At 41.7% G+C, this 14160-nt stretch overlaps 1 protein-coding gene and 1 non-coding gene across 2 annotated transcripts; one reads left to right on the top strand and one right to left on the bottom strand.

Moving 5' to 3' along the window:
- Positions 1-1531: 1531 nt before the first annotated feature.
- LOC127428649 (endosialin-like) lies at positions 1532-4558 on the top strand. The gene has a single exon (XM_051677141.1). The coding sequence runs from the start codon at positions 1708-1710 to the stop codon at positions 3745-3747; it is 2040 nt and encodes a 679-aa protein (XP_051533101.1). The 5' UTR covers positions 1532-1707; the 3' UTR covers positions 3748-4558.
- Positions 4559-5307: 749 nt separating this feature from the next.
- trnas-gcu (transfer RNA serine (anticodon GCU)) lies at positions 5308-5389 on the bottom strand. The gene has a single exon. It is a non-coding gene; the product is annotated as a tRNA-Ser (tRNA).
- Between the last annotated feature and the right edge of the window lie 8771 nt (positions 5390-14160).

The following is a 14160-nucleotide window of genomic DNA, read 5'->3' as shown; positions in this document are numbered from 1 at the left end:
CTGAGACTGAACATGATGCCTAACATCTCCTTTTGTATTACACTGAAGGAAAGGATGTCATACGGGTTTGGAACCACATGAGGGTGAGACATTTTTCTAAAACATTTTTTGTTTAACTATCCCTTTAAAGAAGTATTTCAGAATTGTACTTCTCTTATTTGAGAATGCCAAGGACATCTGAGTTGAATGAGAGAAAGCAAAGTCTACACCAGGACAGACTTGTTTGAATTGGAACATGCCAAAAGATTTTTTGGGATGGATTTCAGAGGGCTGCCTTTTGGCTTAGAGAAATACATGTGCGAGAGATTGTGGAGAGAAAGAGTGAGTGGGGGTATGTTCTTTTGAGAGGAGTAATTGAAACTGAGATTAAATCTACTTGCCTGAAGAGGTCTGAAGAAAGACAGCCTGACTGTTGAGCTGCTGGCTTCTGTGCTGGTGACTATTGGAACTGCAGCAATACCTGATATCCATGTGCTTACTGTGGATCCATGTCTCCAATTTAACTATCAAGATCTCCATTTTGTCAACTCAAACTCATGAGGGTGTGAGTTTGAATTGGAGAACATTAGTTTGAGGTCTTGGACAAACACATCTCTCCTGTTTTGAAAGGGAGAGGCCTTGACCCCTCTAGGTTTATTGGCTCCATGCTATTGAGAGTGCTGGGACAACTTTGAGGAACCTTCTACATATTCTCACATAGTCAAACATCTTTAAACTTACCTTCATTCATTCCAATTGCAGTTTAAGTTTTGAAGGCATTCCTGCCTTTATTTTGCTTACTTATTTTTTGTTTTTACCTTTTTTTTTTTTTGTATTTAAACATTTTTTAAATACATTTTTTAAATTTTTTTGTGTGTGTGTGTGTGCGTTTACACTGGGCAGTTGAGGATAACCATACATTACGCTCATAAATCACCTTTTTCTTCATATTTGCAATAAAACCATCTACTCATGATGATTTTACAGCTTGGTTCTCTGTGAAAGAGTCTAACAGATTGTGACTGATATTTTACAGCCATATTTTGAATAGTATAGATTTCAATTAAAAGTTGTCTGATAAACAAACCCTCATCAAATTAGTGTTCCTGAATTAACAAGAATTTAATGCGTCATACATTTTTTTTTTTTTTTTTATATCACCTCATTACTTCATAAGAATTGTCTTTCATATTTATTCAAAGACCAAGGGAAAAACAGTCTGAGCAGCAGTACAAAACTGAACAATAAAAGAATGGGAAAAGAAAGAAGATCTAATCAGGATGACCAGGATAAAGTTTTCAGATTGGATTAATGGCTCTATAATGGTGACTGTTGCAGTGATTGAAGGGGTGTGCAGAGGATGGGGGGTTAGTTGGAGGACCTGTTGGCAGGGTCACAAACTTTTTCCTTAAACAGACTTATGAAAACCATATGGCACAAGGGAAAACTACAGGCAAAATTCCCCCCTCCACTCAGCACACTCATTACCCGCCCCCTCTTCCAAAAACACAATTCTGTACCCTCCCTCTCGGTCTCGCTGCTGCAGACAGACTGCAGACAGACTGCAGACAAAAGTAATCTCTTTAAGCAGAGAGACCAGAGGTTTGAAAAGTGCTCATAGGTAAATAAATTTAAAAAAAATTCGGTTAGTGAGAGAAAAAAACCTGCAAGCGAGTACGACAAAAGCAAGCCACAGACACCTCAGGTGTAGAAAACTAAAGAGAAGTCATGGGAAACAGGACTTTTATAAAATGCTGTGCTGCATATCCCTGTCTTTTCTTTGGACTGCTATATTTGTATTGTTCTGAGGGTGTTGTGGGACAGAACTCGCAGGAGCAGGATTTTGTGTGCAACAATGAGGGATGCTATTCGATTCACCTCCATCGCAAGACCTTCCGTGAGTCCTGGAGGAGCTGCAAGGCGAAAGGGGGGAACCTGGCTACCATTAAACGACCAGAAGAGGCATCCTTGATCCATGAGCTCCTAACTTCAGGGGTGAGACGTGGCCCTCGGCCCAGAATCAGGCTGTGGATTGGCCTCCAGCGTCAGCCCCGACAGTGCTCTGCCACTCGTCCGCTGAGGGGTTTCACCTGGATCACTGGAGACCAGGAGACACAGTATACAAACTGGCAACGCAATGACTTATCCAGTGCTTGTGCTGCTCTTCGCTGTGTGGTCATTACTTACAACACTGCAGACAAAAGTGGCAGTGACCATAACAACTTTAAATGGCTGGAAGGCTCATGTACAGTGGCCGTGGAAGGTTTCCTTTGCCGCTACACCTATCAAGGGATGTGCCCAGCTCTTCAAAAAGAAGGAGAGGGGTCTGTGATGTACACAACCCCATATAACCTTGTCAGCACTGTTCTAACTCACATCCCCTTCGGCTCTGTGGCCACTGTCTCCTGTCCGGACAGCGAGAAGGAAGACCAGTCAGTGCTGTGCATGCTGAGAGAAGATGGCAGTGTTGGCTGGTCTAAGGATGCACCACTCTGCATGGACACACAAAGGGACTGGTGCAAACAGGATAACGGAGGGTGTGAGCACTTGTGTGTGAGTATGGATACCCATTACTACTGTGAGTGCTCTGAGAATTATGAGCTGGGAGATGATGGAAAGACCTGCCAGCTCTCAGACCCCTGCCATAGTGCCAACTGTGAGTTTGAGTGCGAGCCCACTCTTCAGGGACACCGCTGCAAGTGCCCAGAGGGATACCTCCTATCTGGTGATGGTCATAACTGTCTTGATATAGATGAGTGCTTGCAGAAACCATGCCCACAGGTCTGTGTAAATTCACCTGGTACATTTGAGTGTAGATGCCATGAGGGATATCAGCCATCTGAGTTTGGAGAATGCATGGACGTGGATGAGTGCATGGAAGGAAATTGTGAACATCTGTGTGAGAACTTGCCTGGTTCCTACATGTGCCGCTGCCATGAGGGATTCTCTCAACTCCCTGAAGATCCAGATCGTTGTGGAGACACTGATGAGTGTAAAATTCCAAACATTTGTGATCAGTTGTGCAGAAATTACGAAGGTGGATTTGAGTGTCTTTGTGAGGAGGGCTATTTGTTGCAAGAGGACCACTACTACTGTCGGCCAATTGAAGAAGCTGTTGAACACTTGACAGTTGAACCAGCAGATACAACAATAAATAATCCCAGCTTACTTCCTGATCTGGTGACCGATGCCAGTCCTCTGGAGTGGCTAACAGATTCCCCAAATATAGAGTGGCTTCCGACTTACCTGAGCTGGTTTACAGAGATGACACAGGAAGGAGATGTAACCACACAGGAACCTGATTTAAATGAGAATGCATCCTCCAATTCACCTTCATCTGATGTTTTGATGGATACAACACCTTTAGCACATGCTGATTCCAATGAAGAGGATGCAATACTGTGGTTGAATGAGGGGGAAATATCCATAGCCACTGGAGACAATAGACCCTCAATGTCTTTAACACCACTGCCAAAGAGAAAAGACCATTATATCATGCTTACTCCTGCAGCATCACAAAAGCCAGAAGGTACATTGGCATCCGCATCAGGGACAGAACAGCGCCCGGGTGAAAGAAAGAAGCATGACAAAAGCTGGCTGCTTGTAGCACTCCTAGTGCCGCTCTGTGTCTTTATTGTGGTTATGTTAGCACTAGGCATTGTATATTGCACTAGTTGTGCTGTAGAGACACGGAACAAAGGTGTGACATACTGTTTCCACTGGACAACCACCTCCAAGCCTGAAAAAATAAACACTGCAAAATCTTGAGTTTGAGTAATGTACGGTTAACATTACTTTTTAAAAAGCAGCAATGACCCTGGACTTTGTCAAACTGTTATGGTGTGATCACACTGATTTCCCTTTGGTATTCTGTAGATCCTGTGGAGCTAAATAGTCTCTTAGAGGCACAATTTAACATTCTGATATTGTTTTCAGAAAATGTTTCAAAATGGGGTTTAAAAACATCAACAGTTCCTTTCTAATGCAATTGGAGCAGAAACACCCAATGCAAAAATGCCAATATGTGTTGTGCTGCATAGAAATGTGCAACGGAAATTTGATAGAAAGTGGGACATAGCTGCCTGTTTAACAAGTCTATCTGTTTAGAGGTCTGTTTCAATAGAATTTAGCATGCAACCCTTTGTTACTAAAGAATAAGAATTTTAATAAAGCCTGCAATTTGAAATCAAATGGATAGCAACATAGCAGCTGTATATTCATTGAAGGCACACAGGTTATGCTACAGCACCCCCAATAGTGAGGTATGTAACGACAACCATTCCTATAGACCCTGGGCTTTTCAGTCATCAAAACGTCTATGCATTAGAGAATAAACAGATCTGCTTAAGTGATGATGATTAAGTAGAGATGCATCTACTTAAGTGACAATGCATGTTGTTTATTTAATGGCAACTACAACCTCTGGATCAAGTATACAGCAACATTGTTATTGATACCTGTTTTACCTGAAATCACTTTCATTTTGGAATTTTGACAATTAAGGCAGATATCTCTGTATTCTAGCTCAATATTCTCAAGTTAAATGTGTTTTCAAAATAAAAAAAAAGTTGTTGCTAAATGTTTTCTGCTGTCCCTAACAGAATTTGCTAAAGCATCCCAACTCACTCCTGGTCTGACAGTGATGATAACGGTGAAGAGAATGACAGCTGGCTCGACCTTTTTGTGTTGTACAGGCACAGTCGCACCAGTAGTCGTCGCTGTTTGATATTTCAATCATTGTATATATCTTTTTCAAACTAACAAGTGATTTTAATAAAATCTAAACTTGCACTATGTTATCTGACATTTCTCAGTTTTTCTAACCCTTTACTGTTTCTGTGTGGCTTATCACTTTGCACAAAACGTTGAAAACTAGAAAATAAATGATCATAAGTATCACATTGTTACTGAAGCCATTACATGACATTATAGTATTTATTACTAGAAATTAAAAAATAAAAATACCAAAGCACTGGACATTTGTACTAATTTAACATAATGTACGTTATATATATATATATATATATATATATATATATATATATATATATATATATATATATATATATGCATTTATAAAGAATGTAAATGTATATATATATATATATATATATATATATATATATATATATATATATATATATATATATATATATATACACTTTCTTTATAAATGCATTTTATGAATATTGTAATATACCATTGTTATCATCAATTTAAAAACTCTAGGTTGTAGTGTGACAGTAAAATTGTCCTACTGAGATTATGGCTTTCCACACAATTCCTAAATAAGAGCTAAATTCCCCCAACAATAAAAAACGAATCCATCGACGAGGATGGGATTCGAACCCACGCGTGCAGAGCACAATGGATTAGCAGTCCATCGCCTTAACCACTCGGCCACCTCGTCATATAGCGCAAATGACATTGGCATATCTACAAAAAAAAATCATACCTGATTTTAATTCTATATATTTATTTTATTGAGTACAAAACAAAACAAACAAATCGCTCAGTAAATAGTTGTTGATACATTTTGTCTCCGTATTATTTCGCTAAATCGACACGTACAACACTGATTAAGTTAACAGACGAGCATTAGCAGTTAGAAAGACAATTTCTAGAAATAATTAAACCGATAATTACTCAATCGCATAGTCGGGTTTTGTCTGGACTGGTGAATCAGTAGGTAATTACATGCAACGGACCTACGGTGATGACGTTACGTTTAAAAGCTCGTTCAGCGTTAACGTTGGCTTAATTTTAATGTTAATTTCGTCTACATTCGTTAACACTTGTCACAAGTTAAAAGTATACGATTAAAACTACTATCAGGCTAAACTAGACAGCAGACTAATCACAGACTATCTAAACCTAGACACTATTAACTAAAATCACAAACAACTGTGATACTGCCAACCAATTTACCTGAAAGGATGCTGAGTTATTTACACTGCTTAATTTTGTAAGTGATAGATTAAGACTGGGAAACAATGGATAATTAAAACACTTTCACAGTTAAACAAAATGCGCGGAAAAAACTAGCCTTATAATTAGCGTTGCCCTTGCCCCCTGCTGCCCTCTGCTGGTCATCAACACTACAGACCACATTGAACTGATTTCAACCTGCAAACTGAATTTTGTGAATACAAAAATACAAGTTCATGGATTTCTAATAGAATTGTTGAATTTACAGCTTAAACATTGTTAAGTCTACAACCGTTAAACTGCATGGAAGCCCAGGAGTGCCATTTACAAAGAATGAAGGAATAAATGATCAATCTATTAATTTGAAAATAAAAATGTGAATAAACCAATTTAAAAATGGACAAATAAATAGGCACATTTAAATGTGTTGATTTAATTCATGTTTTAAAATGTAATTATATTTGACAATAAAATTGTGCATTAATAAATCATTTATTTCATGTTTAAAATGTCATTAAATGTAGCAATAAATTAGTACATTAATGAGTCTTTTAAATGCACTTTTTAATGCACTTTAAAAGCACCTTTTAAATGCCATTTAAAAAAGGTATTTCAAATAAAATAAAATCACTTTTATTGTCACACAACCATATACACAAGTGCAATAGTGTGTGAAATTCTTGGGTGCAGTTCCGAGCAACATAGCAGTCGTGACAGTGATGAGACATATACCAGTCTACAATAAACATAAAATTTACACAACACAATTTAAAATCTAATATACACATAATTTCACACAACAAGATATACAAATAATAACATACAATGTACATTATACAATATACACAATATAGAATACATATTATACAATAAAAAAAAGTATATATAGTGTATATAAAATGTATGGTAGGTTGTATTGTACTGTATTGACATTCAGGCTGTCGGTTGATAGTCAGTTGCCAGTGTGTTAAGCGAATATAATTTATGACAGTCCAGTGTGAGATAATAAGATTAATAAAGTGCAGTGCTGATGTATATTGATCGTGAGAGATCAAGAGTTAAAAAGTCTGATTGCTTGGGGGAAGAAGCTGTCATGAAGTCAGCTGGTGCGGGTCCTGATGCTGCGATACAGCCTGCCTAATGGTAGCAGTGAGAGCAGCCCATGGCTCGAGTGGCTCTCTGATGATCCTCTGAGCTTTTTTCACACACCGCCTGGTGTATATGTCCTGGAGGGAGGGAAGCTCACCTCCGATGATGTGTCTGGCAGTTCGCACCACCCTTTGCAGGGCTTTGCGGTTGTGGGCGGTGCTATTGCTGTACCAGGCAGAGATACAGCCAGTCAGGGTGCTCTCTACAGTGCTGGTGTAGAACCATGTGAGGATGTGGCGGTTCATTCCAAACTTCCTCTGCCGTTTCAGGAAGAAGAGGCGCTAATGAGCCTTCTTCACAATGGCCTCAGTGTGGACGGACCATGTGAGTTCCTCAGTGATGTGGACACCCAGGAACTTGAAGCTGCGGACTCTCTCCACTGGTGCTCCAATGATGGTGATGGGACTGTGTTCTCTTTCTCTTCTCCTGAAGTCCACCACAAGCTCCTTTGTCTTACTGACGTTGAGGGAGAGGTTGTACTCCTGACACCAGCGTGTCAGAGTGTGCACCTCCTCTTTGTAGGCTGTTTCATCATTGTCAGTGATCAGACCTACCACCGTCGTGTCATCAGCAAACTTAATGATGGCATTGGAGCTATGTGTTGCCACACAGTCATGTGTGTACAGGGAATACAGGAGTGGGCTAAGAACACAGCCCTGCGGGGCTCCAGTGTTGAGGGTCAGTGATGAGGAGATGTTGCTGCCCATTCTAACCATCTGGCGTCTGCTTGACAGGAAGTCCAGGATCCAGCTGCACAACGAGCTGTTTAAGCCCAGAGCCTGGAGTTTCTCATCAAGATTGGAGGGCACTATGGTGTTGAATGCTGAGCTGTAGTCTACAAACAACATTCTCACATAAGTGTTCCTTTTTTCCAGGTGGGAGAGAGCAGTGTGTATTGTAGATGCAATGGCATCATCAGTGGAGTGCTTGTTGCGGTAAGCAAACTGCAGTGGGTCCAGTGATGGAGGCAGCACAGAGCAGATGTAATCTCTGATTAGTCTCTCAAAGCATTTGCTGATGATGGGGGTCAGAGCAACAGGACAGCAGTTGCTTTGGTACAGGCACAATGGTGGACGTTTTAAAGCATGTGGGGACTACAGACAAAGAGAGGGACAGGTTGAAAATATCCGTAAAAACACCAGCCAGTTGGTTCGCGCACGCTCTAATGACGCGGCCTGGAATGCCGTCTGGACCTGCGGCTTTACTTTATTTGCCAGTTGGTTTTCCTCGTCCATTTGCCAATGGCTTTTCTTTTTCCATTTTCTTTTCCTTTTCTTTCTCCAATTGAGAATCACCGCTGGGCGAAGTCATCCACGCCCTGGCTAGCATCCAAGAGATCCATCACCAAGCCCTGCTTGCCCAGGAGCATCGTTTCCAGGAGCTCCTCCAGGCCGAGGACCGGCAGGCTCTACGGAGCTGGCTAGATCCAGGTGGATCCTCCGCCATGACCCCGGAGGCAGCGATGAAGCTGCACCTCCTCCTCACGAAGATGGGCTCTCAGGACGATCCAGAAGCATTCCTGGGCCTCTTTGAACATTCAACCACCGCCTCCGGCTGGCCTCAAGCCCAATGGGCCCTCCACTTGCTACCGCTGCTTTCCGGGGAGGCCCAACTCGCGGCGCAACAACTGCCAGCTGAGGACCACCTGGACTACACGAAGCTGAAGACTGCTGTCCTGCAACAGGTGGGCCGCACCCCCGAATAGCACCGCCAGCGGTTCCGCTCCCTTACGCTGAGCGAAGTCAGCACACAGATATTGGTTTGTATTAGTCCTGGTGGATTATGCAACACGATATCCGGAAGAAGTGCCTTTACGCAACATCTAAGCACGCAGTGTTGTGGAGGCACTCTTCAAAATTATCTCCCGGGTGGGGATTCCGAAAGAAATCCTCACCGACCAAGGCACAACGTTTATGTCAGGAACACTACGCAAACTTTACAAATTGCTGGGGATTAAATTGATTCGCACCAGCTTTTATCACCCGCAAACTGAAGGGCTGGTGGACTGATTTAATTGAACCCTGAAAAATATGATTCGCAAGTTCGTGCACGAGGACACAAGGAATTGGGACAAATGGCTGGAACCCCTATTATTTGCAGTCACGCAAACCTCCACAGGGTTTTCTCCCTTCGAGCTCCTGTATGGACGCCGGTCCCGTGGAGTGCTTGACGTCATACAGGAGGTGTGGAAGGAAGGACCTTCCCAAAGCAAGAATGAAATTCAATATGTCCTTGATCTTTGAGCAAAGCTACACACACTGGGTCAGTTGTCACAATGGAATTTGCTCCAAGCTCAAAGCCAGCTGTATAATAGGGGTACCCAGCTATGGGAATTTGCACCGGGAGACAAAGTACTTGTATTACACCCCACACTGAGCTCAAAATTGCTCGCCAAGTGGCAAGGACCCTTTGAGGTTACACGGCAAGTCAGGGATCTCGATTATGAGGTTAAGTGAATGGATAGAGTCGGAGCATATCAAATTTACCACATCAACCTCCTTAAATTATGGAGAGAGGCAGTCCCCGTGTCCATGGCGATGGTAGTTCCGGAGAGGGTGGAGCTCGGTCCAGAGGTGAAGTTCAAAACCGACCTATTAACCCCGGTCCCTTGTGGAGACCATCCCAGCTTGCGGAGGTGGCCAAAGTGCAAAACGAGTTTGCGGACATGTTCTCTTCTCTTCCCGGTTGTACTAATCTCATACAACACCATATCGAGACCCCACCGGGAGTGGTAGTGCATAGTTGGCTGTACCGCTTGCCCTAACAAAAGAAAAAAGTAATTTGTGACGAATTAGAGGCAATGCTCGAATGGGGGTAATAGAAGAATTGCACAGCGATTGGGCCAGCCCGGTTGTTCTTGTACCTAAGACGGGTCAGTCCGGTTCTGTGTTGATTACTGGAAAGTCAACGCGGTGTCTAAATTTGATGCGTACCCAATGCCCTGAATTGACGAACTGCTCGATCGGTTGGGTGTGGCTCAATTTTATTTGACACTGGATTTAACTAAGGGATATTGGCAGATCCCCTTTACTCCACTATCCCAAGAAAAAAACGGCCTTTTCCACACCGTTCGGATTACACCAATTCGTCGCTCTTCTGTTTGGTTTGTTTGGGGCTACGTTCCAGCACCTCATGGATAAGATTCTCCGGCCACACGCTGCGTATGCCGCCGCCTATTTAGATGACATCATTATAAACAGTAATGATTGGCAGAGGCATATGCAGCATCTAAGAGCCGTTCTAAGGTCGCTGTGGCGGGCAGGGCTCACAACAAACCCGAAAGTGCGCAGTTGTGCGGGTGGAAGTATGGTATTTTGGCTTCCACTTGGGTCATGGGCAGGTACGTCCCCAAATTGATAAGACCGCAGCGATAGTGGCCTGCCCACGTCCTAAGTCCAAAAAGGAGGTGAGGCAGTTCATGGGGCTGGCTGGCTATTACAGAAGGTTTGTCCCTAATTTTTCAGATGTCACCAGCCCCTTGACTGATCTCACTAAAAAGGGGGCGCCAGATCTGGTCCATTGGACGGAGGCATGCCAACAGGCTTTCACGAGAGTGAAACATGCACTCTGTGATGGGCCGCATTTACATGCTCCTAACTTCTCTCTCCCCTTTATTTTACATGTGGATTCATCAGAGAGGGGGTTGGGGGCCATGCTCTCGCAGGAGGTGGAGGGGGTGGAACACCCCGTGCTGTACATTAGTCGTAAGCTCTCTTTGAGAGAGACTAAGTATAGCACCATCGAGAAAGAGTATCTTGCCATCAAAGTACTCTACTCTATGTACTTTAGCGTAGTGGGCTAAAGCACATAACTGGTAAACTTGCTCCAGGGAGATTGTCCCTGTAATAAGTGCACTGTAAGTCGCTTTGGATAAAAGCGTCTGCCAAATGCATAAATGTAAATGTTGTGAAGCTGAAGTGCATAAACTATTGTGAAGCTGAAAATCCATTAAAACTTGATTTACCTGGACTGGCCCCCTACTTCCCGCTCCCTTCCTTATTCCTGGAACCTTTTACAAAAACTTTTGGGAGCCGTGAAATCACGCAGGGTAAACCCCATGTCAATCACTCTCACCTGTCTCCATCATTTGTGTTCGCTTCTGGTTTGAGCTGTGTTTGGTATCTTTGAAGCATACATTTTTTTGGCAAAGATGTAATCTTTCACCACATCAAACTCAAACACATCTCTCTTTATTCTGTCAGTAAATATCAGATTTAGTTGGATATTTAAACCAGGGATGAAAACTAATTTTCCCAAATTGTTTGGTAAAATTTCTAATTTGTCCTAATTCAAATCACTTTAAAAGGTTACTTTAAGCTTAAAAACTTAAAAACTCAGTTATCCTCGATTCATCTACAGTAATAGCAAAACATAGCAAGATACAATACAAATCAAATAATATTTTTAAGTTAGTAAATTAAATTATTTATTTAATAGTATTTTTTAAGAAAAGTAGCCAACAAGTGTCCAGCATATGAAATCGTTCAATACTGTTTAAAAAGCATCCCAGGATGCACCTGAATTTGATTGAGAAAATGAACTGTGTGCAGAGCTGGAATAGACAAAAGGCTGCAATGAAGAAGTTCAAATAGAAGATGTTTCTGATTCAATTTGTTTTGGTCACTGCATAATTTCCAAATGTTTGTGTTACTTCTTAGTTTTGATGATGTTATACTCTAAATTCTAAAATGTGCAGTAGCAAATAATAAAGAATAGGCAAGTGTGATCAAACTTTTCTAAAGAGATAGTCTTACACTGAGGGGCCGTTCACATTGAGCGCGTTTTTGTGTCCTTCCGCGCTGTTTTATAATCGATTTCAATGTAAACGTGCGCTAGATGGACGTCTTTGACAGCTTGTTCGTGTTCTTAGACACCATGTCAAGTTAAAAAAGAAACTAAACTGTTAAACGTCTCGAGTCAAGACACATGTTTTGCTCTTTTGTGGTGCTGCGTGTAATTTTAGTGCAACAACAATGCATTCCAGCATGTGAACCTAGCATGATTTCAAACATTGCACTGAAATTTCAAACAAATATTTTGAAAATTAGCTACCATATTGGCCTATGCAATTACACAAACACCATCAATGTAAGTCGCGCCAGCTTCTAGCTAAATTAAAACAAATACAAGCAAACTCAGAGCTGAATGTGGCTATTTACTTAAATATTTAACCTATATAAACATGATGTACAGCTTTGTTCAGCAGTCTCACACATAGCCTATAAACAAATCATAATTTGCAGCACAAACACATACAATTTTTGTTTGACAAAGTTTGATGGGCTGAAAGATTAAATCTTTGCCAAAAAATGAATGCTTCAACGATACCAAACACGACCAGAAGCGAGCACAAACGATGGAGACAGGTGAGTGTGATTGACATTGGGTTTAGCCTGCACGATTTCACGGCTCCCAAACGCTATCTTGTTAAATACAAAGAAAGGAAAACGTTATATACGTCAATAAACATCTTTATGAAGATGAGCACAACAAAAGATTAAGCACAAACTTTATTTATGACATTATAAACAGATATACACAGCAGGTTGGTGTGAAAAAAAAAAATAATAATATATATATATTATTTTTTTAATTAATTTTCTTTATTTATCACACATTATACATATACAGTGAAATTCTTCTTTTTCACATATCCCAGCTAAGCTGGGGTCAGGGTGCAGAGTCAGCCATGATACGGTGCCTCTGGAGCAGATAGGGTCAAGGGCCTTGCTCAAGGACCCAACAGTAGCATCTTGGTGGTGCTGGGGCTTGAACCCCCGACCATCTGATCAGTAACCCAGAGCCTTAACTGCTAAGCTACCACTGCCCCTATATATATATATAGTCCTATTGTGTATTTCCATGTATATTTTATTTTCTATTCACTTTTATTTTTATTATATATTTTTATTATTATCTCTGTCTTGTTGCTGTATTGTTTGTGCACTGGAAGCTTCTGTCACCAAGACAAATTCCTTGTATGTGTAAGCATACTTGGCAATAAAGCTCATTCTGATTCTGATAAGTTCTGGAAAGTCCATCAGCTTTCTCCAGCAACTCGAGCTGTTGCCCTTGCTCACCTCCGTCGCGTGTTTCAGTTCGGGCTGCGGGTCAGTAGGCTGGTTCTGTTGACAGCATCACGATTACCAGCTCCCATCCTGGACACGTATCACTGTGCATGCTCAAGTAGGGCTGCTTTCAGCATTTCACAGCAACAGTGAACGAGCCACTATTAACCTCTGATATGCTTTGCATCCGTTTCTTATGCATGGGACTCGCAGATCCAATAATATCACGTGAACTGCTCGTACCATTGTCCAATGACAGGCCTTCTTACATCCTCTTCGAGTGGCATGTGGGAGAGGGGGTGTGTCTTATAACTGAGTTGAAAGTTCATTGGTTGCTCTCAGGAGTCAACAGTCCAATGGCTGGGGGCCTGGGTAGCTCAGCGAGTAAAGATGTTGACTACCACCCCTGGAGTTGCGAGTTTGAATCCAGGGCATGCTGAGTGACTCCTGCCTAATTCGTCACAAATCCTAAGCAGCCAAATTGGCCCAGTTGCTAGGGAGGGTAGAGTCACATGGGGTAACCTCCTTGTGGTTGCTATAATGTGGTTCTCGCTCTTGGTGGGGCGAGTGGTGAGTTGTGGGTGAGCGCGTTACCGTGGAGACATAGTGCATGTGGAGGCTTCACGCTATTCTCCACAGTAACGCGCTCAACAAGTCACGTGATAAGATGCATGGATTGATGATCTCAGATGTGGAGGAAACTGAGATTCGTCCTTCGCCACCCGGATTGAGGTGAGTCACTATGCCACCACGAGGACTTAGAGCGCATTGGGAATTGGGCATTCCAAATTGGGAAAAAAACAAAACAAAACAAAAAAACAGTCCAATGGCATTTTTTTTTTTACTTGATTCTCAGTTGGAGAAAGAAAGGGAAAAGGAAAAGAAAAATAATAAGAAAAAGGAAAAAGAAAAGGAAAAGCAAAACGAAAAAGAAAAGCCACTGGTAAATGGATGAAGACAAGCAATTGGCAAATGAATTAAGAAAATCAATCGCCAAATACCTTTTTAAAATGCAATTTAAAAGGTGCTTTTAAAG

The sequence above is a fragment of the Myxocyprinus asiaticus genome, chromosome 38 (genome assembly GCF_019703515.2).
Source record: "Myxocyprinus asiaticus isolate MX2 ecotype Aquarium Trade chromosome 38, UBuf_Myxa_2, whole genome shotgun sequence".
NCBI lineage: Eukaryota > Metazoa > Chordata > Actinopteri > Cypriniformes > Catostomidae > Myxocyprinus > Myxocyprinus asiaticus.
This window is presented reverse-complemented; position numbering and strand designations above follow the sequence as displayed.

Coding starts and splice junctions, on each gene's coding strand:
- LOC127428649 (XM_051677141.1), top strand. CDS start 1,708: ATGGGAAACAGGACTTTTATAAAATGCTGTGCTGCATATCCCTGTCTT.